This window comes from Folsomia candida, unplaced genomic scaffold (assembly GCF_002217175.1).
Source record: "Folsomia candida strain VU population unplaced genomic scaffold, ASM221717v1 Fcan01_Sc029, whole genome shotgun sequence".
Taxonomy (NCBI): domain Eukaryota; kingdom Metazoa; phylum Arthropoda; class Collembola; order Entomobryomorpha; family Isotomidae; genus Folsomia; species Folsomia candida.
Window position 1 is genome coordinate 1,290,406 of NW_019091221.1, and position 26,224 is coordinate 1,316,629.

General features: G+C 36.7%; 3 protein-coding genes across 11 annotated transcripts; 2 read left to right on the forward strand and 1 right to left on the reverse strand.

Moving 5' to 3' along the window:
* Positions 1 to 939: 939 nt before the first annotated feature.
* LOC118439019 (staphylococcal secretory antigen ssaA2-like) lies at positions 940 to 1,937 on the forward strand. The gene is made up of 3 exons (XM_035860028.1): positions 940 to 1,125; positions 1,458 to 1,610; positions 1,680 to 1,937. Exons 1-3 carry the CDS (start codon positions 969 to 971, stop codon positions 1,811 to 1,813), a joined length of 444 nt encoding a protein of 147 aa, XP_035715921.1. The 5' UTR covers positions 940 to 968; the 3' UTR covers positions 1,814 to 1,937.
* A 1,310-nt stretch (positions 1,938 to 3,247) lies between these two features.
* On the forward strand, positions 3,248 to 7,272 carry LOC110860132 (oxygen-dependent choline dehydrogenase). Of its 3 annotated transcripts, none has more exons than XM_035859979.1 (9): positions 3,248 to 3,549; positions 3,823 to 4,004; positions 4,527 to 4,571; positions 4,640 to 4,841; positions 4,956 to 5,081; positions 5,171 to 5,295; positions 5,367 to 5,537; positions 6,021 to 6,471; positions 6,754 to 7,272. In XM_035859979.1, exons 1-9 carry the CDS (start codon positions 3,372 to 3,374, stop codon positions 7,206 to 7,208), a joined length of 1,935 nt encoding a protein of 644 aa, XP_035715872.1. In that variant the 5' UTR covers positions 3,248 to 3,371; the 3' UTR covers positions 7,209 to 7,272. The 3 variants fall into 3 exon arrangements, with proteins under 3 accessions (XP_035715872.1, XP_035715873.1, XP_021964887.2); XM_035859980.1 differs by having other exon boundaries at positions 3,249 to 3,522; XM_022109195.2 differs by lacking the exon at positions 4,527 to 4,571 and having other exon boundaries at positions 3,249 to 3,549.
* On the reverse strand, positions 7,219 to 17,623 carry LOC118438992 (zinc finger protein 26-like). 7 transcript variants are annotated; one of them, XM_035859986.1, is made up of 14 exons: positions 16,930 to 17,623; positions 15,886 to 16,423; positions 15,690 to 15,817; positions 15,470 to 15,598; positions 15,149 to 15,378; positions 14,269 to 14,316; positions 13,998 to 14,200; positions 13,334 to 13,438; positions 12,381 to 12,590; positions 11,497 to 11,736; positions 9,940 to 10,101; positions 8,959 to 9,370; positions 8,087 to 8,333; positions 7,219 to 7,788 (listed from the first exon to the last, which is right to left on the reverse strand). In XM_035859986.1, coding segments are annotated over exons 8-14 (1,359 nt in total). In that variant the 5' UTR covers positions 13,420 to 13,438; positions 13,998 to 14,200; positions 14,269 to 14,316; positions 15,149 to 15,378; positions 15,470 to 15,598; positions 15,690 to 15,817; positions 15,886 to 16,423; positions 16,930 to 17,623; the 3' UTR covers positions 7,219 to 7,786. The 7 variants fall into 7 exon arrangements, 6 of the variants coding, with proteins under 6 accessions (XP_035715879.1, XP_035715878.1, XP_035715877.1 ...); XM_035859985.1 differs by having other exon boundaries at positions 7,219 to 7,796; positions 8,053 to 8,333; XM_035859984.1 differs by having other exon boundaries at positions 7,219 to 7,804; positions 8,053 to 8,333.
* Positions 17,624 to 26,224: the final 8,601 nt, after the last annotated feature.

The window sequence follows — 26,224 nt, forward strand, 5'->3', positions numbered from 1 at the left end:
AAATATTGGATTTAATTAAAAATAGTGTGCATAACCTAAAGGAGAAATAATAATAAATAACCCTTAATAAACGTTTAAAATATATGAGAAGTGCCGCTGAATCTAATAATAGCCGATGGTTAACAAAGGAATTTTCTCACGAGGAATTTCTGCATAGGGGCGCCAGAAAAATTTTGCCTAGGGCGCAAATATGTCCAGCCCGGGCCCTGATCGCTACATATAAATAATTCCATAATACGGTAATTCATATGTATGTATTATATACATACTTGACCTTAAACTGCTATAAATACTTTAGTTTGACTAAGTACGCTTTTCAATCTTTAGATATCAAATTAATTTATGGAACCGACAAGGCTTGATTTATACTTTCCATTCATTCATGATTCACCCTTTTTTAAATCGTATGAAAAAACGTTAATTTTACCTCTCATTTGACGTAAGAAATTGCGAGCTTAACGAGAGAGACAAAAATAAATACATAGGTATGTAAGTATGACTTTGCATAAATTGCAGCAACATAATTTCTTTTACATACGTGATACAATGCAGAGAATAAACATAGCCATTTTTTTTAAGTTTTTTATCCATAATATGAATTTATCATATTTACATAAGTGTGGAAACCTGAAACTCCTTTTACCTGGATTCGGTGCGACACTACAAACACACACATTAATATTTATAGCCTGCAAAACTGCAATAAAAAACGTCTAATGACAATTCAATTCCATCACTAAAATAACACCAATAGGTTGAAAATAGATATTAATTGACGTCAAATAAATATATTGACGTAATTTACTCCCAAGCTATGCATGCGTCCCTAGATACATAAATGGTAAAATCTTAGCAATTATGAGCATGAAATCTGGATATAAAAGAAACACTCTTTGCCATTCAACTAGTCATTCTTAAATATTTAGTTTGCCAGCCAGATTTCAATCGCTATTTACATAAACACCAGAATGAAATCCTATATCGCTGCTGCCTTTCTTGGTTTCCTCGTAATGGCCACATTCGCGGAAGAACGCTATCAATCCCCTTCTGTCGAATTTCTTAGTGATAATACCCCTATGGATGAAATTAATTCGTCCGTAGTGGGTAACTCGGATGGTGCTACAGGTATTTAATTTAGCTGATCCTCATAAATATATTCTAAAATGAGGGTACATATTCATTATTTATTCGTGTCGTATTAGTATCGTAAAATAGTTCACGAAAAAACCAGGGGTCAAGCATTGTAAAAATCGTAATAGAAGCGACGCGAATTTTGATGGCAAAATCTTTACAAAACCTCGCAACTACTTATTTTACAGTACGAGGAAGAATACTAAGGTTACGAAGAAACTATGAATACCCTCAATATATTTGCTGCTAGCATCAGTATCAAATAATTTCCATCTTCTGAGCCTACATTTGGATATTTATACATAATTCTAATTACCCAATTTCAGTTCGCACCAAGCGACAATACGGGTACGGAAGGGGAGGAAATTGGACACCTCGATGCTGCAATTATGGATACAATTTCTCGCCCGGCTGCCAATACAACGGTTTTTGGAATGCAAATAATAATCCTTACTGTCGTGGTTATGGTTATGGTAGAGGTGAATAGATATTTAACAGTTTAATTATAATTTAGAAAATATACACGTCACGCGCTTTGTCTGGCGTAGGTCGAGGCGGATACGGTGTATACAACCGAGGATACAACCGTGGTTACAACCGTGGTGGTTACAACAGTGGAGACGATAATTACCCACAATGTACCTATGCGGGCCAAGCCAATTGTTATGGAAATCAAATATGAGGTGTGAGTATTACCGAGGCCAGGAATGTCACATATTCATAATAAAGTGAATTATTTATGTATACCACTAGAGTAAATAGTGTGTTACTTTAAAACCAATAAAAATACAATCGAATGAAATGGAGACAGTTGAAATATATTCTCTCACAAAATGTGCTCCTTATCTTTGGTTAAATTTCATATTTGTCTCTTAACTTTCACCATTGAAAAATTTTTGCTTCATGGTGAATATACATAGGTATTCCAAACAAGTGCTTCATATGAAAAAAAATTATGTATATATGTATATGTTAGTGAGGCAAAATTATATTTGTATTTGAGGAAATTTAGACTTGTATGTTAGACAAAATACAGATACATGTACGTCGAGGGGATACATACATATATGAGCGATGAGCGACCTGCTTGACACTACTCACAATCTCACACACATACATGCAATGCAAAGTATGTACCTCAAACAGTACTTTGTTTTGGAAATCTATGAAAGTTACATTAGGAAAAGATGCATACATATATGTACCTATGTATCTAGGTCAATTCTCGGAAAGACCGAAATAACTCCGACTCTGGTCAGGTAGGCCGCGTTGTTTCGGGTTGAACCGGTCGTGTATAATCGGTCACGGTCACCTCCACCACAGGTCCAAAAGTTTATGTGCACTGCAAATAAACTGGTGTCAATTCCGCGCGGTGTAGTCACATATAGACACCACGCGGTGTTAATTGCCCGTATTAACACCGCGTGGTGTCTATATGTGACTACACCGCGCGGAATTGACATCAGTTTATTTGCAGTGTGCTAAAGCAAACGCTGTTATGCACAAGAGTGTTTTTATGAAACTCACGTTGCCTCAAATGAGAAGCGACGGAGATCTGAAATATACGTATCAAATTACCTCAAAATTAATAATAAATATTGCATGCACAAAACGAATAATCGTTACATTGTTATAATTATTAAACGCTTCGTTACCAATTTTGTTATTTACGTAAAACACACCAGTAGTAGTAAAAACAACACAAATTCATCCATCCCATTTTCTCACGAACCTAAACAGATTACTTGATTTGTGACCGAATTATGTGACCATTTGTTTAAATCGTGTCATAACTATTAGGTATAGTATGATGACGATATTATCGTCATCGTGAACGAGTGTAAAAATCAAAGGTCGATCGACCACGTATTTAGTTCGCAAGGCAGACAAAAGACATAATCATGTGCTCACAGTATTTGCACACATTTGCTCACAGAATTTGCAGTAAAGTTAATTAATGATTGTGATTGAAGTGTCACTTATTAAGCTAACACACAAGTTTTGACATGTTCAATTTGAGTTAAGTTTATAAATTAGATAAGCTCAACAGTGCCACGTACATATTTGTGTCAAATGATTATTCTTAGTATACGCGTACTGAGCAGCATATTTAAGCTGAGCTGGACTCATTAAACGTTCTAGTTTCACTTTCAGTTCATCACTCGACACTTTACAGAAGAACGTCGCTAAAATCTACCCGTATTTAATTTTGTTTCAAGGCGTTTGCATTTTTTGCAACGATGGAGATTGCCTCATTCCTCCTCGGAAGTGTGGCCCTTGTGATACAACTATTTGCAAAACAGTCCGAAATCGCCGATATTGCAAAAACTACGATAGAATTGGAAAATGATTTGAGCTTACCTCTCCCCAAAACTTACGACTTCATAATTGGTATAATTATCTACGCTTCCATCCCGGGTGAAAAATTTAATGGATTTTATGCAGACAATTGGCTGGGTTCTTTGCAGAAAAATTTTTGCTGAAACAATTTGTGTACAACATATGCAGAATTATGCATAATTGTGCTAAACCTTACTGCAGAATGGTTTTTTGTTAGAAGTTTTATGCAAAATAGTTCATACTTTTTCTGCACAAACAATCGTCCCGGCAAATTATGTCAAATTTGCCACACGATTGTCACCCGTTTAGTTTTTTGATGTTTTAATTTCTAATCGTTTTTTTCTCCAACAGTCGGAGCCGGAACTGCGGGTTGTTTACTGGCCGGGAGATTATCAGAAAAATTCTCCGTCCTACTTTTGGAGGCTGGAGGATCTCCACCGCCAGCCGCGGCTGTCCCATTTTTCTCTGGAACTGTCGGCAGCGATCCAGATATTAATTATTTTTTTAATACGGTGGACATGACGTATGGAGGGGTAAGAATAAATAGTTGCAAACGAAATGTAGCAAATGGGTGAAAACACCTGGCATCTGGCACCTTACACCTATTTGTGGCACCCCCACAACATCCCTCAGAACTTTCCCGTCATTGTGTCACATCACCCAACGTCTCATTTTTGCCCAGTTTCGACACCCCACCGCGTACTTCGAACGTACACGACCATACCTTTCAATAGCCACCACACATGACGAAAGTAATTTTTTCGACATTCGACTCCTCCCACACGGTCATGGGGTGCCGAAATGCACCCCATGACCGTGCCGAAAATGCCGAAATTAGGTCGATTTCTGAACACCCCGCCCAAAAATACGACTAAAATGGTGGAAACAAAGAAATCGACACCTCTGACTGTTGGCATCATGACCGTGGCGACGTGACCTTATGACCTATAACGCCCATCTTCGAACTCATCCCGTCCTCGAAAATTAGAAACATGTTGGCGAAAACCGCATGTCAAAATTCAAATCCGTTCTAAAGTTATCGTGGATACATACAGGCGGACGGACGGACGGACGGACGGACAAGACATTTCCATAAAGGGGTTTTCACCACTAAATACTGCAAATGACCCAGATTTCTAAGTAGTTAACCATCACTTTGCATTTTAAGGTCGCGACTGTTCACACCGGGAAAATGTTGGGAGGGTCTGGATCACACAATGATTTGGTCCACAATCGTGGCAGTCCGAAAGATTACGATAACATTGCCCGTCTCCTAAATGACAGCAGCTGGGAATATGAAAATGTGATGGAATTTTTCAAAAAAACTGAAACATGGCAGGGAACACAGCATGGAGAGGAGGATTTGTCGAGTTAGTGAATTTAGAAATATGTTATAAGCATGATGCATCAAATTAATAACTAAAAATTTGTTTTAAATTAAATTAAATTAAAAATTTATTGAATCATATTATAAATTTATTTAGGATACTACGGAACCGATGGACCAATTGTAGTTCAATCTGTGGAATTTCCCATTCTTCCAATTTGGTTTGCTGCTGGAAGGGAATTGGGTTTTAAAATTGGCGATCCAAATGGATATCAGACTGAAAGTGAGTACTGAAATTTTGGAAAAAGTCATTGCCGTCAAATTTTTCGCATAATTTTAAAACCCACATATTTTGTGCAAATTTCCTCTCAGGTTTCCAACCATCCAACACACCAACACGTAATGGGCAGCGGAGCAGCACCTACGCCGAATTTGTGAAGCCGTACGAAAATACTAGAGAAAATTTAACCGTGGTCCGATACGCGAACGTTTCTGAGGTGATAATTTCATTTTTTTAGCAAATGGTAAAAACTTATAAGTTTTAGACACTTGTTTTTGTCAAAATAAGGTTTTACTGAACGCTAACAATGAAGCCTACGGGGTGGCATACACGCGTCACGGACATCCTCAAATAAGTTATGCATCTAAAGAAGTTATCGTGAGCGCTGGCGTGTTCTCAACACCGTTACTTCTCATGAAATCCGGAATCGGCCCAATAGAAACTTTGGAGGCTGCAGAGGTATAACAAATTGTCATTCAGGCGTCCATAAATTGCAATTTTTTGTAAATTCGCAACGAAATCACCATACATGTTCATATTCATTCATTTAATGATGAATGAATAAATTATTTATTCAATATTGAAAATTTGAATGAATATTGAATGAATACTTTCTTCTGATTTTTGAATAAATGAATATTGAATGAATATCTATTCAATTCATATGAATGAATAATAAATGAATACATTTTTCATCATTCATTTTTGACTCGATGCTTAATACATAGGGAAAGTTGAGAAATTCAGCTAGTAGTGTGAATGTTGAATAACACGAATAATGAAGGAATGGTGAATAATCTATAAACGTTGAATAATTAATGAATATATTTTTTACAAATTATTAATGAGTGAAGAAGGAATGAATATTTTTTTCAAGGCTTTGAATTAATGAATTTTGAATGAATAAATATTTTTTGAACATGGTGTTGCAAATTTTTACAGATTCCTGTCAAGGTTCCACTACCCGCTCTCGGTGAAAACGTGTCCGAACACCCAGCCCTCTGGCTTGGACCGTGGTACCCGGAATCTGATAATATTTCCCTATTTCATCAAGTCATGCATCCAGACGCCACAGAGGCTTTTGTCGCACAATATCTTCGTGGCGAAGGACCTCTCGCATATTTAGGGGAAGGTCCACAAATGTTTAAAGTGACCTCAAGGGCGCTACCAGATTGGCCCAACCTCTCGGTCACAATCCATTTGCAACCGATTCGAAACCCGGGAGATCGGCCGACCGTGTTTTTCTATGTTGTCCTGGGCAGACCACAGAGCAAAGGAAAGGTTACTATGAATTCAACCGCGTACAAGGCAGGCATACGAGATGATGTGCAATTAGCGGAAATTGATTTCAATTTTTTGAGCCACCCGGACGATGCTGAGGATTTATTGGAAGGTAAAACTTAGGGCAGATATTACAATTCCCGGGTGAAAAATTTAAGGCATTTTGTGCATAAATTTGGCGGGGTTTTATGCAGATAATTGGCTGGATTTTACGCATAAAGATTTATGCCGAAACAATTTATGCACAAAATATGCAGAATTATGCATAATTGTGCTAAACGTTCCTGCAGAAAATTTCTGTCATAAGTTTTATGCAGAATGGTTCATGCTTTTTCTGCATAAACCATTGATCCGGATTTTCACTCGGGTTAACATTTCAATTATTTTTTTACAGGAATTCAACTTGTCTTTAACATTACGGAAACGCAAGCATTCCAGACAAATTTCAAACTAACGTATGGTCAAGTGCCAAGTCCGGGTTGTTTGGATTTCCCATCTGATGAATATTGGAGATGTCATATCCATAATGAGATCAAGACTTGGATTCATATGGTTGGATCGGCAAGTTTAGGTCCAGATTCGGGAGATGCGACCACTTCCGTGCTCGATACGAGGTTTAGAGTTCGTGGGGTGAAGGCTCTTCGAGTCGTGGATGCCTCGGTTTATCCAGAAGTGCCGAATGGAAATCTGAACGCGCCTGTAATGTTGGCAGCAGAGAAGGCGGCAGCAATTATCCTGGAGGATTGGGACGCTTCTGGTCCACCACCCGAGGATAATGGTGGAGGTTTCACAGGACCAAATTTGCTAATGAGTATCATTGTAACAGCGTTGGCGATGTTGCATTTGTAAATATTGGATCTACTGTTTAAAACACTTTATTTAATTGGAATATTAAAAAAATCTTGGAACCAAATGCTGCCTGAATATTATACATACTTGTCTAATTTAATTCACAAATATCGTCCATAAGCAAACGCGCAAGTTGTAATATAAATTTAACGCAACAATCATATCCCTGATACGGCGGGACTTTACACTCTGATAGGATTGGGATTGGGTGGCATCGTGAAAATAAAATTTTGAACTGGAACACTACATTTTGATTACAGAATGTAACTCAAATTTTTATAATCTATACCTAATCTAGATAAATAAGACACTCTGGTTGCGACTCACACATTTAGTTGTGCGTTGTCCTAGTTTGATTTAGTCGGTTTAAGAACTTCATAATTAATAAAATATTAATCAAATTTAAAATCTATGTAATAATTTAGAATATTCCGTCCTGTGAAACTTTCCGTGACATTCCTGCATTCTGATTGGCTGTTAGCTGTCTTGTAACTTTTGTCCTTCTATTTCCTTCCGTCACGAATGACGAGACATATTTTTAGTTTTCTTGTTCTCAGTAAACTTCCGCTATTGCAGTTTCCTTTTCGCCTTAAACTCTTGTCTGCACTCTAAGAAACCCGGCAACTAAGTTATTACCAGGCGGAGTATCTATGTGACTCTACCGCGTGACAATTAATTTACTGTTGAGTTCAGACATCTTGTCACCAAACCGGTAATAACCCCGGTCGCGGATTTGAAAACATTACCAGTTGGTAAGTAATTTTCTAGCACTCAATAATAAATTGATTAACATGCAGTAGGGTCACATAGATACTTCGCCTGGGAATAACTTAGGATTTGTTACCGGGTTTCTTAGAGTGTGGTTTTTTCATCATTACAGCACACAGTGGTCCGATGATGCTTAAAATGGAATGGGGAACGAAACTTCTTGTCACACTTTATGCAATGATGTGGGTACCATTCCGGGTGCGACAGTTTATGCTTGTGTAAAGCTTCTTGAGTTGTTGACTTGTGCGCGCAAAGGTCGCAGTCGTGGGTTTTATGGACTTTTAGGTGGTGGGAGATTCTAAGCAGTTGGCTGCGAAATGTGGCACCACAGAAGTAGCAAGAAACGGAATTATCAGTCTGTGAAAGAATTAAAAAAATTAGAATGTACATATTTATGTATGATCGATGACAAATCACGAATATAACACTGAATCGATATATTCGCGACTTGTCAATCTATGGTTCCCACATTTAACGAAATATTAAACAAGATAATTTAATTTCCGTGTTCAAATCATTTCTTGCCAAATAGTGAAGATGTTTGTGGGGGGTGCAGGGAGTGACGGAACCAGGGTAAGGAAAACCCCGTGGTTTTCCTGTTGAAAACTCATACCCAGGGGTTTCGCGGGTATTCGGGGTTTTTGCGGGTAAACTGAGTCTGCGTCTCATGTATTAGGTTTTGAAAAAAATCTGATTTCTCAGTAATTTCTCAACGAAGCCGTTATTAACTTAATTTCCAGGACTAATTAACTTTAGAATTGTAAGTAATGCACGATTATAATACGTTATGAAATTTGAATACCCGACTATCCGTGGGTATACCTCAGATTTGCTACCCCAAAACCCACTAAAACTCACAATACCCATAATACCTGGGGTAGCAGGATGCCCTGGATGGAACTATTTAGTAGGGAATCCCTACTCGTTTACCACATCAAGTGACTTAGGCTTATAGCTTCAATATTTAAAAGAAATTTCTTACAATTTTGTCTGATGTGCATTCCTCAAGATGATGGATCCACTCATCGTCAGTCTTAAACTGTGTCTCGGTGCAGCCGTAAGGACACGAGGTTTTATCCTGGAAATGGACGACCTCCACGTGTTTAAGTATTTGCCCTCTCGTGGTCACAGGTTTTTCACAAACGTCGCAAAACCAGAATTTTTTTCTCTTTGAGTTCGAATCGGACGCTTGTAAATTTTTAGAACCTTCTTTTGGACACTTTTTCTTATGGCATTTTAACGTCCGGGCCAATTTGAATTCTTTAAGGCAAACATCACATTTGAAGCGATGTCCTTGGTGGGTTGAGCTAATGTGCAGTTTTCTATAGAGATTTCTTGAGAAGCGTTTATCACACTGTGTGCACGAGTAGGGTTTCTCGTCAAGTGGAATGAATCTGGAAGATTGTGTGGAAATATTTACATTAGGTTACATTTCGTAAATTATTCGTAAACTAGTAGTTAAGCCCTTCGAAAGTCGTACCATGGTACTAAACAATAATTCGTAAGAGTACGTACAAGATGATGTTTGTACTATGTATTAATGATAAGGAAAGTCAGTTGGGGAACCTATTTACCAGGGGAGGCGAACCACCTTAAGAAACTTAGTCAAACAGTTACGCTTACCCCACCCTTTAAATAATTTTTTTTAATTATTAGTTTTTTAGTAATTTCATGTTTGTAGCATATGAGCGTTTCTAATAGGAGATCTGATGGTAGTAATCTTCGAATCAATTTTTCATCGTAAGGGTCACCCATTTTCTTAATTCAGGTTATAAAAAATTAACCTGGATGAGATTTAACCTCTATCACTTGACATTTAAAAAAATAACTTAACAAAAAAATACTTTTTGGGTTCGTCTATCGGATTCTGGCAGTAGAATTGAATTGAATTATATTGGCCGCCTTTGAGAGGGGCAGTGTGAAACATTTATACAGATTTTTATTTCACCCTGTAAATACGTACCTCAACAGTCCTTTCGGTTCGCCATGCGACTTCCGATGGGCTTGCAAGCCCTTCACGGAACAACACCGGTGTTCGCATTTTTCACAAGTGAAGATCCTCTTGTGCGTCTGGAAGCTGGACCTAGTGACGAATTTTTTGTCACACTTGTCACACTCAAATTCCCTGTAAAAGTTGAGAAATTATTTGAGTTTGCGAATAAATCCATAAATATTTTATGAAGGGGATACCCATAAATTATGTCACGCAAGAGGATGGCCTAAGGCAGAGTTTTTAATTGGCCATATTTCTAATTAATTTGGTAATTGACAATTAGAAGGAAAATGTCTTGTCTAATTAATTGGTAATTAGTAATTAAACCCAGCCCAGGTTGCTAATGAAGCCAATTGATTAGAACGTTGACCTTGACCAATTAGGTAATTTGCAGGGTTGGGCAAAATACATGGGTTTCAAAATACAAAATGAAAATACATTAGTGTGAACCTTCAAAATACAATTACAAAATACAAAATACTCGAATCTCATCAAAATACAAAATACAAAATACTTTTGCCCAAAATCGTCGAAACCTCAAAATACAAAATACGTATTTAAAATACATTTTAAAATACAAAATACAAATTCCAGATTTGACCCTGAAAATTCAAGTCAAGCTTAAATTTTAAAAGTTTTGCTAACTTATTTTATTTCACAGCGGTATTAGGAATTTAGTAATTATGTTTCTGAGCATGTGTGAGGTCATGTCTTATCTAGAAAATAATATGAAGATAAGATGATAAGCCCGCTATAATTTCAATCTAACTAATTTTTATCTTTCTCGCACTGCAAAGTGTCGATAATGTAAAGTCGATAAAGTAAAAATAAGTTTTAATAACCATCCTAACACTTGAGAGAAATTTGAAAATAAACAAATTAATCATCTGTATAAACATAAAATAGTTTATGTAGTTTTCTGGCGCAGCCAAGAGTCCAAAAACTGAAAATATTGTAATCCATGAGATCCTGTTTAATATTGCATGGACCAACTCTTGTTCTTCTCATGAGTTCGTCTCATATTTGCCAAATGTATTTTGTAAAGTATTTTTGTATTTAAAATACATTGACTGACCGAAAAATTAGAAAATACAAAATACAAAATACCCGGCCAGCTTCAAAATACAAAATACAAAATACTTTCATCTGAACCATACCCCTCAGAATACAAAATACAAAATAGTATTTTGTATTTTGTAATTTGTATTTTGTATTTCAAATAGTATTTTGGCCAACCCTGGTAATTTGTGATTTTTAGTGATTCTCTGATTAATTGGTCATTCAAATTAGCTTCGGTAGTACCAGTTAATGTTAATTAGTAATTAATAATTAGTTCAAACATGCTACTTAAATAATTAGGTTGACTAATTAATTAGCAACCCTGGCCTACAGTTCCAATGATATATTTAAGGCGTGATCAAATATCTTAAAGGGTGATTCAGAAAATGGGAATTTTTGCCTGACATATGTAATTTATGCACGCTCCCAAAACCGAAAACATGTACACGGAACCAATTATTTACTCACATTTTCTCGTCAGGCCCCTTCAACGCATTATCAGCGACATTTCTGGCATGTTTTTTACTCCGGAGATGTGCCACGAAATTTTTTCTACCACGGAAAACTGCCGCGCAAGGCTGACACGTTATCATTTCACCTTTTCTCCTAGGATGACCTATTTTTCTGTGTTGGACAAGTTCCGGGAAACTGGGTTGCTTGTCGTTGCACAGGTCACAGACAAAATTGATCTGGCCACCGTCATCCACTCTAAATTAATGGAAAAAATAAGTTTTGTAGAGTATATACAAGTATATTTAAATAAGTAATTCCATGAAATTACTTATTTATCTACATATTCATGAGGACGTCCATAGATTATTTTAGGCAAAAATCGCTATTTTCTAGACTCTCTGCCAGGGTTCGTCACCCCGGGTTTTTGTGGGTTGGGGTTTTTGCGGTTTTTGTAGGTTTTTTGTACGATTTTGAGGCAGATTGCAACAAAACTTTTAATTTACAACTTAGATCAATGCTAATTAAGTTTTCTGTTCCATTATGAAGTTTCGAGAATTTTCTTGTGCGACTTGAAATTCCAAATGTTATCGCATATTTCCAGGTTTACATGTGAAACATGAATTTTCGATGTAACAGTCCAAGTCAATGATAACGGTTAAAATTGCATGCTGAATTCGTATATTAGATTAGTTTTTCTCTAATATATAATTTTAGGATTTCTGGTTCAACCTGCCCCAAAATCTACAAAAAAAAACCCACAAAAACACTAAAAATCCAAAAACCCCGGAAAAAACCCCCGGGGTTGGGTTTTTCTACAAAAACTCCTGGGTTTTCTGAACCCTACTCTCTCCCTATATGGACGTCGTCATAATTATTTCACTTAAAATGTAAATATTTACCTCCGGCATTTTATGGCGAATCGGTGTTTCTCTGTCCTCAAGTGTGATTCAAATAGAGACCTGTGGTCAAATTTTTGAGAGCAAACGACACACTCATAGTCGATCAAATGAGTTGCACGGTGACCAGTGAGGGACGCCACGTCGAGAAACTTTTGACAACACAATGTACACGTCAAGGAAGAGATTTCTTCCTCCAAGGCAGCTAACGGGCTGTATATTTAGTAAGGAATGAAAGCATTGTTAAAATAATCTATGAATCCTCCTTCAATCTAATTGCTGGTAAGGGGGCCGTTCATAAATTGTCATTTTTTGTTATTCAAGACGTGATTGACGCTTTGTTTAATTTCTGTTATTTTTTAATTACAAATTAAGACTAAATTCTGAATTTGTTCTAAATTTTCCTAATCTTAATTTAATTTTGGAAAATTTTTAAACCGCACGGTTATTTTTTTGCTCAATTGCTGATCTAATGTAGTCTACATACTATCCTCGCACTCAGCCCTGGCACCTCATTTGCATATTTTAACGCATTCGCGAGAGCATTAGAGTTTATTCAACATGGAAAGCTCGTATCGCCGAAAATGGGCTATTGAGATTTATGCAAATGAGGTGCCAAGCCTAAGTACGGGGATAGTATCTTCGTGTATCGTAACGCGGGACTGTCGTCACATCTTGTAACGCAATTCTGAGTACCCCTTCCCCCTTGTTGTGTCACATAATTTATGAACGGTCCCTTCCATGGAGCATACATAGCTGCACAAAAATGGTGTATGGTTTTTCGATTGACCAAATTTGTCCACTGGACCAGCGAGCTATGAGATGGAACCGAGGCGGCGGAAGTTGGCGGGTTTTTACAGAATTTTACAGAATTTATGAGAATTCGAATGGAGATATGTCCTCCTGCTTCCGCCGCCGCTGCGCGTATTTTTGTATATTAAAAATAATCTACTTACGGAGCATGAACACTTTTAAGGTGGTAGAGAAGATCTTGAAGAACAGGAAACTGTTCCTGGTCGCATTTGCTGCAAACAAATTTCATAGCGCCGTCCTGGTCAATTCTAAATTTCAGAAAAATTTGATATATTTCCCCGCAGTCGATGTGGTTAGAGCGTTCGCCTTAGGAATTGCTTCTGAGTTTGTATGCAATTTTAGTAGCAGGATAAATAGTAAAAAATTTTGTTATCAATTCTTGATCGGATTTCTTTCTAATATTGTAAATATATCTAATTATTTATGTATGTGCCCCAAATTTTTGCGAGTAACTCGCAAAACGAGTTTTGCAAAAGTATCGAAAAGTGTTTCACATATTCGTGTATAACACCCTGCCACACATAAACGAAGAGTGGTGTAACTAGGTAGCTATGCAAAAATTAATGAATATACAAGAAAAAATATGGATAATTAAAAAAATAGAAGCAAAACCATATGTACCGCAGATCAAAAAAAAATATGGTAAATGGGAGATCCAATAAGCAATTCCAAAGGCTACCACTCTACCTGTTTTTGATTAAGTTAGGAGACCACAAATTATGTCATGTGAGATCTAATGCTCCAATGAGGTATAGAAAATTGTGACATAATTTATTCACGTCCCTTAATCACTTCTTATATAAGTACCTGCACGTCTTAAATCCTGCGAGGTGATTCTTCCTCCGCAAGTGCTTATGGAAACTCGAGTCATCGACAAATTCTTGCACACATATTTCGCACTTTGTTGTCGGCTGAATTTATGTAGTCGCAATGTGTCCAAATCGTCACATTCGGTGCCACAGACGGTGCATTTTAATAGCTCAGTTTCGCCCGTGTAAAAAGTAAAAATCCTGAAGAAGAAAATTTTTTTGTAATTACCTTGAACGCTATTACTAAACACGTTACCATATTGGCTTACCTTCTTCTGGCAATTTTTGCGTGACGAAATTTGTTGACGTCCCCTAACCTAAAGAAGGAAGGAGTTACGAGTTAATTCACAAAACTAGGTACATAAATACCGTAAAACCTATGTTTATAGCCGGGGCTAAAATCCAAAACTGAGGGTCACGGACCCGGCTATAATTAGAGACCCGGCTAAATTTTGTTGCTCCAAAAATTTTAGATGTTACAAAATCAAATATACATAATTCATGTTGACTCAATTTGAGTTTTCTAATTTAGCAAGATAAGCCATAAGTACAACATTCACTTTTAATCTACATCTTGAAACGAAGTTTAGCCGGTTTTTTAAATTTTCTGTCAGGATTATATCCATTATTAACCTGAAATTAATAGGAAAAAATTAGTAATTCAACTTATTTGTTGATTGGCATAATGTGCAACATTTTTCTTTAATGGACTATGAACAGGGACACAGCGGACAAGACAGGTCATAATTAGAGACCCAGCCATAATTGGGGACCCGGCTAAAATTTTGAAATCTTGGTCTCCAGACTCTGGAGTCCAGAGTCTAGACCCGGCTATATTTGGAGACCGGCTATAATTAGAAGAGGGCTATAAATAGAGGTTTTACGGTACACTCTTAAAAATTGGGTTATGATTATCACCAGAAAATAAAAATATACCCATGAATATACCGTTTGGTTATAAATTTGGCATTGGCTGGTTATACATTCGCTACCAGTGGTAATACATTTCAACAACTCGGGTGACAAATTTATAACCATGTCCGTACAGTCATATATAGCAAATATGCCTTATACTTTTATGTACTTCTGGTGAAAATCATAACCCAATTTCTAAGAGTAGCTTTTGCAAGCTGCAAATTGCAACATTACCCAAGTCCATAGTTATCGCTGATGTCGCTCGTATCGCTGCTGGTATCGCTGGCAATCGAACTATTTTCATACTCGGAATCTTCCTCTCCTCCAGAATCGTAATTTTTGTCGTAACTTTTACTTGCCCAAGATTGGATTCTCTCCAGTGCAAGGGTTCGACTCTTTCGTAGTCGTGAATTGAAATTGTTATTGTCTTGTTTGACAAACTAATATCGTCAGGAGTTTGACGTCTGAAATAAGTAAAAATTTTGAAAAAAACGGTGTAAAAGGATTAATTATTTGTATTCATAAAAGTAGACATTTTTTCGAGACGCTACTTACTTTCTCTTCACTGCATATGATCGAGGCTGATCTAGCCATGGATTTTTGAGGTGACGATTAAGACGTGAAATATTTTCGAACCATTTCCCACATTCGGAACAAGTTGGAATATCGTTAGAAGTTTGACATCTGAAACAAGGGCAAATTTTGGACCGACATTTTTAAAGGGTTAATTATTTGTATTCATAAAGGTAAATATTTTTTTCGTAACGCTTCTTACTTTCTCTTCCGGACTCTGGATGATCTACTCTCCGCAATATGTATCCATGGGTTTTTGAGGTGGCGATTAAGACGTGAAGTATTTTCGAACCATTTCCCATCTCGAAACAACTCGTTGGATTGGAAATACTGATCAAAGTTGAATAAAATTAATTAAGTAATTATTAATAAATAGGATGAGATTAAAAACAAATTACTTTTTCTTCGACGAAGCTGCTGTCTTCTTGCACGACTGGCTTTCTTCAGGATTTTCGCGTCTATCTTGCGATATATTTTCTCCACTCTGCGAGAAAGTTGGTGGATTTGACGTTTTAGGGTTGAAGAGATGTGCATCGGTATTCTGAGGAGTGGCAAGACTTAAATCGTGACCATCCAGTTCAACGGCGACGTCATTTCTAGGCGAAACTTGCCCATCCTCCTCCTCCTCCACCACGACTTCTCTCTTTTCACATTTAATGAGTGGAATTGGCACTGCTAATGGTGACACTGTGCTCCTTACAGGATGACTATTTTCGACTCCTCGTGTATGTCGGAAGTAACACGTGGTCACCTTATTTTCTCTTTTTAGATTATCTTCAACTGGTATAAATTTATATTCATCGGATACTTCTACACTTCCACATTCTATTTGGGCTTCTTCCACTTTAAATAAGTCATCATGGATGACAAAGTCGTTCATTTCGTTGGAGAGAAAATCGTCGCCCACGTCAGATCCACAATTATTATTGTTTCCTACTGAAATATATAATATGTATGTGTGTATAAATTTATAATGAGATAAATTAATCCAGAGATTAATTTGATAATATGGAGAAAGTATAGCCACTTTCTCCATATTACGAATGCAAGATTTCTGCATGTCGTTATGATATGGTGCGAAAATTCAGAGAGGAGTACAATTTTTGAAAATTAGTCAACCATCAGTTCTTTTTACTAACGTCGGAGGGCGACGTAGCGACGTAAAATTCACGATTAATTTAAACTCTGTTTCAATTCTGGCCGTTGCAGCGGGAATTGTCGTGCCCATTTACTTAACATGGCACGTGACTTTCCCGCTGCAATCACCAGAATTGAAAAAGAGTTTAACCTAATCTGTAGGGTGAAAAATAAATCGTAATTTTCTGATCACCTGAGCTCGAGCTAAGTCACTGAAGAGTAGTGATGGTTGACAAGTTTTAAAAAATTGTACTCTTCTTCTAATATTAGCATCATAATTTTTTATCAATTAAGAAAAATTGTACCATCTTCAATTTTTTCCATTCTCCTTGTTATCACAGTTAGCAAACAGATAGAAATTTCAAGAATCTTATTTCTTAACTTGACCAATTTCTGCAGCGTTGAGGAACACGTCTCACAAATTGCGACAGATTTTGCAACGTCCTGGAACAGTTTCTTCTCAGCGGAACCAAATAACACGACATTTTTCAAAATTTCCAGTTCCACTTCAGTTAAGAAATTTAACTTTTCTTCCACCTCATAACTTGCACAGATAAAACAGCACAAAATTTCCGAGCTGGCAGCACCCCCTAAATTTGGATGGGTCGAGATTTCCAACTTTTTATTGTCCTTATTAGCTGGGAAATGATAATCACACTTTTTTATAAGCACAACTGAAGAAAGTAAATCTTTTAAAAGATTTCCAGTCCCTTTCCGAGATTGGAAGTGTTCGGCCATTTCAGAAACTTAAATAGTTCTCGAGTCAATTTTTTAGTACAAAAAATATTCGAATAGAAATGATTCGTCGATCAACATAAATGCAAAACAGCTTTGTTTACATTTTCACTTGGGGGTGGTGCACATATGGCGTTGCATTTACGGGGGTTTATCCAGTAACCTATCCATGTTATATTTCCCTATTCCATAATGTAAAGGTCGAGTAGGTGGGTCATAAAATGGGTGTAAATCTGTTGATTTCATTTGTGTACGAGCCCTTGCCTCGTGGCAACCGGCGAAGAGAGAGTTATACGCACCGAAGAACATCCAACACCGCCACCACCGCGCGGTGGTGGCCGAGCTGGGCTGGACTCTTTGTCGTCATTGTGCGTTTTTCGCATGAAAATAATAACTGCCGACCAGGCAGGTTGTGCGCAGTGTTTCGGGTGCAAGTAACCACCTGCAAGAAATAACCGCAAGAAATTGGTTTCTTGCAGCTATGTTTACCCGCAAAAAATGCAAAGTGCAAGAAACTCCTTCCCGCCGCTCTAGTTCTGTAGGCGCGTCGCTAGATGACGCTGTGTTTATTGAATTTTCTTGCATTTCTTGCATTTCTTGCTATGCAGTGCAAAAAATAAAAAAAACCCAAGAAACGAAACACCGGGTATGCGCTGCCGTGTTTAAGGTTCGACTTCCTAATGGTATAACCTCCATAAACTACACGCCCCATTCCTCCAGCTAACTTTCACCCTCCCCACCCAAATTCCGGGAAAAGGGGCCGTTCATAAATTATGTAACGCAAAAATCGACTTTTTTCAAACCCCTCCCCCCCCCCTCTGTCACACTAGTGTAACGCAAGACCGCTACCCCCCCCTCCCCCTGTGTAACGTAACGCAAATCTCATTTTTCCCAGAAAAAATGAAACACCCAAAAGGAACGTGCAAAAAGTAGATGTTACGTGCTACCCCAATTTCTTTGTTGGTTAGGATTTGATTGACGTTTTTCTTTAGTTTCTGTTCTGTTTTAACTAAAAATTTAATTGAAAAATTTGCTTAATTATTTTTTTAGGAAGAAATTGTGATCTAAAATTTGATTTGATGACTTTCGTAAGTTAAGAATATATTTTTTAAAGTAATGCTCCTGTATCTTCAGTGAAGATGGAGACTAACTGTAGTGAACTTTAATTTTAAGTTCTCCTCAAGGGAACATGAAGCCTTATCTTAAGGTGGCATTGTATGCGGGTTTTAAAATGTGAATTTTTGTGTCTTAAGCTGCCCGTCTTCCATGTATTCAAATGATGATTTTGAATGATGTCAATCTACGTGAGTTTTTTTAAATGAAGATTTAATTGCACCTAAAATTCGATAATTTTTAGGTTTGCAAATTTAGGAGGTAAGAAGTTTAATTTTTCCTTCCATGAGAAAATCTTTAACTGTTGCTTCTTAATTTTTATTTACTTCATTTCTGTTTTCTCTTGGAAGAAAATGTCAATATTCTAATCTCGGACCTTGCAAATCTAAAAATTATCGACTTTTACGTGCAATTAAATCTTTACTTAAACAAAACCCACGTAGATGAACAGGTTTCAAAATCGAAATTCGAGTACATGGAAGAAGGAAACTTGAGACACAAGAATTCAACTTCAAAACACACATGCAATGGAAGGTTTAAGAGACATACAACTTCGACACTTTAATACTTCGACAACACGGAGGGCTCTAATTTTCTTAAATTTTCAAACCGCAGGGTTTATTTTTTTTATACAATTACTAATTTTAACCTATTTTACGTTGCGTGTTTGCGTGACGTAACGCAGGGCTTTGACCCCCCTCCCCCCTTGTCACATCTTGTAACGCAACTCTCATACCCCTCCCCCCCCTCCCGCGTTACATAATTTATGAACGGTCCCAAATTAAATTTAATGCAGAATTTGTTTGGTTTGTTGTTGAGCAGATCGGATGTGATCCATCGGAAAGTAAGATGGCGACACATTTTATGTAGCATCTCATCCCCATTTCGGACAAAATATTGAAGAAACTACAGTGTCAAACATAGTCATCTTTATTTATATTGCATGAATTTGAGGGTCCTTGGGTTTTTTGAAATCCAAATTGACTAATTTAAACATTGAAATGAAAACAATAACTTTGTGACTCACAACGGATACCGTGACCTGTCGTCTGAGTTCAGAATTCTCACCAATCGCAAATTGTGCACAATGTGCAACTTACGCAACAAACTCAAGCAATTTCCGTGTAAAATTCAGTTTTCGTCACGTTGTTACGATATTTGTGGCGAGGTTACGACCATGAAATGCATAGGGTTCAAGGGGGGCGGACGAGATCGAAAACACATTCGACCTTTGCAGAGAACTTCCATCTCAACCCTTTATTTTAGATTTTAAAAATGCAAACAATTTCAAATAGTTTGCGAAAAATCTGAAGTGTTTTTAATGTATGAGGTGTTCACTTTTTGAATTTGATGGAAACATGTATGTATGTACATATGTTTGTAATTTTTCTGAAATTTTACACAAATTTTTGAAATTATGGTTTAAAAAATTTAAAGGAAATTCTTAAAAATATTTAAGGATGAAATTTTGATTAAGAATGAATGTTTAAGAATGAATTTTGGAATTTTAGTATGTATGTAAAGGGTGTTGATTTAATTCGCCAACATCAATTTTTCTGCCCGCGCTCATGACAAAATTTGCTATAATTATTGATCCCTATAATATTTTTCTTCTAAATTTTTACCATAGTTGGAGGCAAGATACGTGCTAATCATAAGCATCATGACATTGGGCTACGTGTCTCAGAACCGGGAAATTCCAAATAAATAAAAATTTCGCCAAAATTTGGATGTGCCGGAACAAGTTTGTGGCAAGACGTGAACAAAAATTTTTCCAAGATAAAAAATGGCCTAAGCAACCCTTATTGGTCCCATCTACTGGGAAAACAATGAATTTGGTGAAATTTATGCGAAAACTCGAAGTTCTTGTCCAAATGGTACATAGGAGTTAAAAACCTGAAAACGGATTAAATGAAAACCGATGATAAATAATTCATTGTACCGAAAACTAACATCGAATCTGCATAATCTTGTCGCAGAACATGCTGACTAACCGAAAAAAAATCATGCGTCCACCAAATATATTGATGACCGAGCTGCATTTGCATGAAAGCTTTGAAAAAGTGGATAATTGACAACGTCATGAATTTCGTCGTCACACCCTTTGTAATAATGAATCTCAAATTGTGTTATATACAAAAGTACACTGACAAAGTGGAAGATACAGAACAGCAACAAGATCCGAATAATCATAATTGAGGGTCCTGAAATTTGCGATGGAAGTTGTGGTCGCTTGTGTGTTTTGTGCGCGACCAATATCAAGCTGTACATAGTCTAAAGCATAGAATTCAGGGCATAATCAAAGTTCATGGTGGAATGACCAATTACTGAGGTATCTCTCAAAAAAAGTTGGCCTTCGTCAGACTTTCGCTTTTGATAAACAAGCAATTTCTTTGCAGTATGAAATGTTGGCGGATTTATTCAACACCCTTTATGTATTTAATTATAACTAATATTATTTAAAATTAATTAATTTATATTAATTGAAGTAACTATTTAATTATTTTAAATCCTTGAAAATCAAGAGCTAAATTAAATTAATGTAAACTAAATTAATTTATTCATTCATAAACAATTAATGATTATCTATGTTGTAAAACATTTTTGAATACTTTAAATATGTACATAGCTCTTGTATGTATGTCTAAGGATGGCGAGTGAACAAATTTTTACGCGTGATTATGTAGCACGTGCCCACTTGAATAACGTTGTAGGCAGGATCAAATACAATTTAAACCAAAATTACTTGCTGCGGTGGGCAGTTTGCAGGTTGGAAATGTGTTCAATGGATTGCATGCAGGTTTTCTGGAGCATTTGATATGTTAAAAGGTCGTTAGCATCCGACATATTCTCCAAAATGAATTCCTCCTGAAAACATGCGACAAAATCTTCTAAGATACAAAACAGAAGCGAGCATGTGATTAGATTTAAACGGTGACAAATTACAATTTCATCATGATTCTCAGCAATTAAGCTGGGCAGCATTTCCTGCCCACCACCATGAGAAGATTAATAGTTGCCGGCAACATGCCCACAATTGCTGACCGGGAAGCAGTTACATGCTGAATGGCGAAATTCTTTACAGTCCGGATTTTCTCCTGCAACTAAATAGTGGAATAGGTTGACCATTATAAAATAAATCGGTGCATAATTTACACTCTAATAAACCCGGTAACTAATTTATTACCAGGCGGAATATCTATGTGACTCTATCGCATGGTTATTAATTTATCATTGAGTGGTAGAAAATTAGTTACCAACTGGTAATATTTTCAAATTTCGCGACCGAGGTTATTACCGGTTTGATAACAAAATGTGTACCACTCAATAATAAATAAACTACCGTGCGGTAAAGTCAAATCTATACTCCGCCTGGTAATTACTTAGTTACCAGGTTTCTTAGAGTGCATGAAATAGTTAAAAATAAAGAAATAAGTACATCCTTCTCAAGGGGACTGGAGTCATCCCGAATTGATTTTTGCTTGTCCAAAGAAACCGAGGGGCCGCCCAAAAGTTTAGTCACCGGCGAGAATACTTTCGAACCCTTATTAGCGACCGCTTTAAGGGATAGGGAGGCATCGGACACGACATCCGGATCAAGGTATACCTGATGACATTTAACTATAGAAGTCATCAGGTTCTTGCATTTCCGTGCTTGTTTCTCCACACTTTGTTCCAGTTTTGATTGAATCATTGCCATTAGGAAGGGATAATCAGACATTTTCTCGCTCGCCAAATTACAGCAGTTAAGAATCAGCAGTTTGGCATCATCAATGACAGCAGTCGTGGGTTCCACGAGCTTACCAAGCTCGACATGTACGACTTTTTAAAGCGCAGAGTTTAGATTGTACTGGAGGAAATTCACCCCAGCTGAATTCACGATGACGTATCCAATTGTTTCCTCACTAATATCGGAGATTTCAGAGCCCAATTTGTCTTTAAAGTAAGCGACCGTTTTGGCAATTTTAAACCCGGAACTGTAACCAGTAGAAGTCGGGAAACGTGTGGAGGAATTCCCCGTCAGATCGACGATGATGGCGTTTCTGATATCATCGATAAGCCTGTTTTAAATTCATTTTATTTATCATGTTTACAAATTACTTATTATTATGTAGGATTAGTAATTATTATTTTTTTAGTAATTTTAGTATTTTCAGTATTTTTTAGTAATTATTATTATTATTAGTAATTATTATCTCCAAATTTGAATTACTATTTCTTGCGTATGGATTTACACAAAATATGGGTTTTTAAAAGGGAATCGTGTCCGAAGTCCTGTCACACATTTTCAAATTTTAAGGCGACTGGGGATATCTTACAGTTAAGTATATCCTCGAAATCCCTCCCATTCGCGAGAAAGTTTTTAAATGAGTGATGAGACCTTAGGCCACGATTTAAAAAACCCTCATTTTGTGCAAGCGAATGGCCAGCATACATACAGAAATTTCACAATAATTATGAAAAAGCTACTTTTATGTATGCGATCGACTAACTTGTAAATCTTTCTTCGCTGGTGTGAAGCACTACAGAGTGGAGCAAGTTCCTCAATTCTGCACGTTGCCTCCTTCGCCCCTCTCACCAACTCGGCCTTTAATCCCGTCAACGAAGGAATGATTTTCGTCTTTAGCAATTTGTCCATGACCGAGGATAGATAACGCGTTCCACGTTTCCCCGCCAGGTGGTCAAATTCACGGCGTTCTTCAAAGAAAAGTTGCTCCTTCTCGCGGGTCATTTCAATCGTCACTCCAGTCTCAATATCCTAAATTATGAAGTAACAATTATTGAGGCAATCTTCGATGAGTCATTCCCGCGTGTCTTATTCCGCCCCATGGGTCATGTATCCTTAACTTAACATTAACTTTCCGGCGTTAATATTCAATGTAATTTAAATGTAATTACCTTACACGATTTTGAACTTAAAAAACTTTAGATTAGATTTTGGGAGACAAGTCCCTTCCATTGAAGGTCAATAACCCATTGGGAAATGAATATGTTTTCAAAAAATCTAATCTACAGCTTTGTTACGTTAGAAATATAGAATATTTTAAAGTAATTACATTTAAATTTCATTGAATTGTAACGCCGAAAAGTTAATTTTAAGTGCTCCATTAAGAAACATGACACATGGGGCGGAATAAGACGGGCGGGAATGACTCATCGAAGAAGAAAAAAAATTCAATATTTCCAGCACTTAACGGCTTCTGAGCGGAGAACGACCCCCACATGGCCCAACTTCAAAGGGACAACGTTATTGTCCAGCTCAGCCATCGCAATATCTTGGGCGATGTCAAGCTTGGTAATGACACCAATCGTTCTTGCTCCAGTCGTGTCCACCTAAACAAAATTTATAAAATCCAATAAAAGTCTAAATATCAGAACAATACTAATCATCATACAAGTTCACATTTATTTATTTAATGATGAATGGATACATTATTCATTTAATATTCAAAAATTGAATGAATATTGAATGAATATATTATTATGATTTTTTAAATAAATGAATATTGAGTGGATATCTTTTCAATTAGTGCGAATGAATAATGAGAAAAATATTTTCTTCATCCTTCATTTCTAATTCAATGCTTAATAAATAGGGAAAGTTGAGAAATTCATCTAATAATGTGAATTTTGAATAACATGAATAATGAAGGAATGGTGAATAATTAATAAAGCTTGAATAATTAATGAATATTTTTTTTTACAAAATATGAATGATTGGATAAGGAATGAATATTTTTTCAAGACTGTGAGTGAATGAAGTTTGAATGAATAAAAATGTTTTGAACAGGTATGATAATATTTAGTGGAATTAAATATGACATTTTCTCACCATCATTGCCAGCTCAAGTGCCTGAGACATAGCCAAGCCCTCACTCCCATCGCTAGCTGTAAGAATAATAGTTTCCTCCTTCGAGATATACTCCAGGATTGTGGATTTTGTCTGTTCCACAAAATTATGAGGTTGGCAATCCAATCTGACACGAACAATTCCTATAGTTTATAGGACAATAGTTCATAATCAAATACATTGGGGGTATTCACGTCATTTAAAACCGTCACTTAGCAATACATCTTCGCGATTTTGCTGTGCTTGCGAAATCGGTGTCGTGGACGATCTACATTTTCGATGAACAATTTAAAAAAAATAACTCATTTGACCGAGTTAGTTCAAGGTTGTCTAGTAACATTGCTGAAAATGAGGAGAAATTAAACTTTTTGTGGACGATGAGTTTGCGATAAATAGTTTACGACGATAATAGATGACTTTTTGCTTCGCATGTTTCATTCAAGAATAAAGTAATCTGATTGGTTGTCGCATTGAAACTCTTCGCAAACATGGCAAATTTGCGAAGATATTTTGCGAAGCGACGTTTACGAAATTGACGTGAATACCCACATTAATATGGCTCAAGGAGGAAGGAGTAAGAAAAAAGTTGATAAAATATGAGTTTATTTAACCTGGTAAATCGATCAAATTTAAATCCGCAACTTCCGGTGAGAATATCGTCAACGTGATCGGAATGCTCGAGATGTTTCGTCCCGCACCTGCGCGAATAACCGTCTGGTTGGCAATTTCTTCTCTAATCCGCGAAAAATCGTGTATCTTTTCCCCAGGTCGATGCAGGAAAATGCCATGCTCCCGACAATCGGATTTTCGCAAATTCAGAACAAGTGGAGTTCTTGTCGCTATCCGGGGGAGGAAGTCCTTCCCGACAAGAGATTCAAGGAGGCTGGACTTTCCGGTACCTTTCCCACCCACGAGAGCAATTTGTGGCAGATCTACGGGCATACGACAGTAATTAATTAATTTTGTAATTAATTAATTCCAAGAAAACTCGAGAAAGTAATTAGTAATTAGACTTTAATTACTTTGGGCAATCTAATTGCAATTAATAATTATTTAATTGGCTTCAATTTCGTAACAAAGTAATTAATTACTTTTGACGGAAATAATTGCAATTGTAATTAATTACCCGACTGATTAGTAATTGAGTAATTAATTGCTTTCTCTCGTCAGATGTGATTAAATTAAGTAAGTAGTAATTAAAAGTCAAGTAATTAAGCAACAGTGAAAAATTAGCATAAGAATTATTGCTAATTCTTTCACCATAAAAATTAGTAATAATTTTTGAAAGTCCAAAATACCACTTACCAAACTCCAATTCCTTCCCACACCGAGCAAATACTTCCCTTATATTGGAAATGAATGGAACGAAATCCTCCATTTCAGTTACATTAATTATACAATCACAAACTGTTAATTATTTGAAAGTATGTAAATTTAAAATTTGAAGAAACGCAGATAATATTTAATCTGGAGCAAAAAATATAGTATTTTTCGGGTTTTTAGTGCTGACCAGTTGAAACAGCAAGGTTTAAGTTCTACTTAAAAATGTCTCCCAAGGATTTCTTATCACTAAATGAGTTCTGATTCACGCCCGGTGACTCATGCACGTGAGGGATGTCATTAAACAAAGTGTAACATTAGTGTGAAGTTGGCCTCTCCTTTTTTTTATTTTTTTTTTTGGATGAAGTTAGCCGGCTCATACGAATTTTATGTTGGCCTCCCCGCCCATAACTCCCGCCTCTGTGGGGGCAACGTGAGATTCGCTCCCAAAGCTCCAGAACTGTTGCAATTCAAACCTATGGCCTTCCCGCCTCATTTTAAGGGGCAATTTGAGACTCTGGCTCATTTGGCTATTATCTAGTACATTAAGTATTATGAATACGTAATCAATACTTTGAAGG

Bases quoted from the DNA above. Each gene is read 5' to 3' on its own strand.
- LOC118439019 (XM_035860028.1), top strand. From the start codon at position 969: ATGAAATCCTATATCGCTGCTGCCTTTCTTGGTTTCCTCGTAATGGCC. The intron at 1,126-1,457 runs GTATTTAATTTA...ACCCAATTTCAG, and splicing joins TAACTCGGATGGTGCTACAG to TTCGCACCAAGCGACAATAC. The intron at 1,611-1,679 runs GTGAATAGATAT...TGTCTGGCGTAG, and splicing joins TGGTTATGGTTATGGTAGAG to GTCGAGGCGGATACGGTGTA.
- LOC110860132 (XM_035859979.1), top strand. From the start codon at position 3,372: ATGGAGATTGCCTCATTCCTCCTCGGAAGTGTGGCCCTTGTGATACAA. The intron at 5,082-5,170 runs GTGAGTACTGAA...ATTTCCTCTCAG, and splicing joins AAATGGATATCAGACTGAAA to GTTTCCAACCATCCAACACA. The intron at 6,472-6,753 runs GTAAAACTTAGG...ATTTTTTTACAG, and splicing joins TGCTGAGGATTTATTGGAAG to GAATTCAACTTGTCTTTAAC.
- LOC118438992 (XM_035859982.1), bottom strand. From the start codon at position 13,419: ATGAAATTTGTTTGCAGCAAATGCGACCAGGAACAGTTTCCTGTTCTT. The intron at 11,737-12,380 runs GTAAATATTTAC...CCATTAATTTAG, and splicing joins TTCGCCATAAAATGCCGGAG to AGTGGATGACGGTGGCCAGA. The intron at 8,334-8,958 runs GTAAGAAATTTC...ATTCTTTCACAG, and splicing joins AATGCACATCAGACAAAATT to ACTGATAATTCCGTTTCTTG.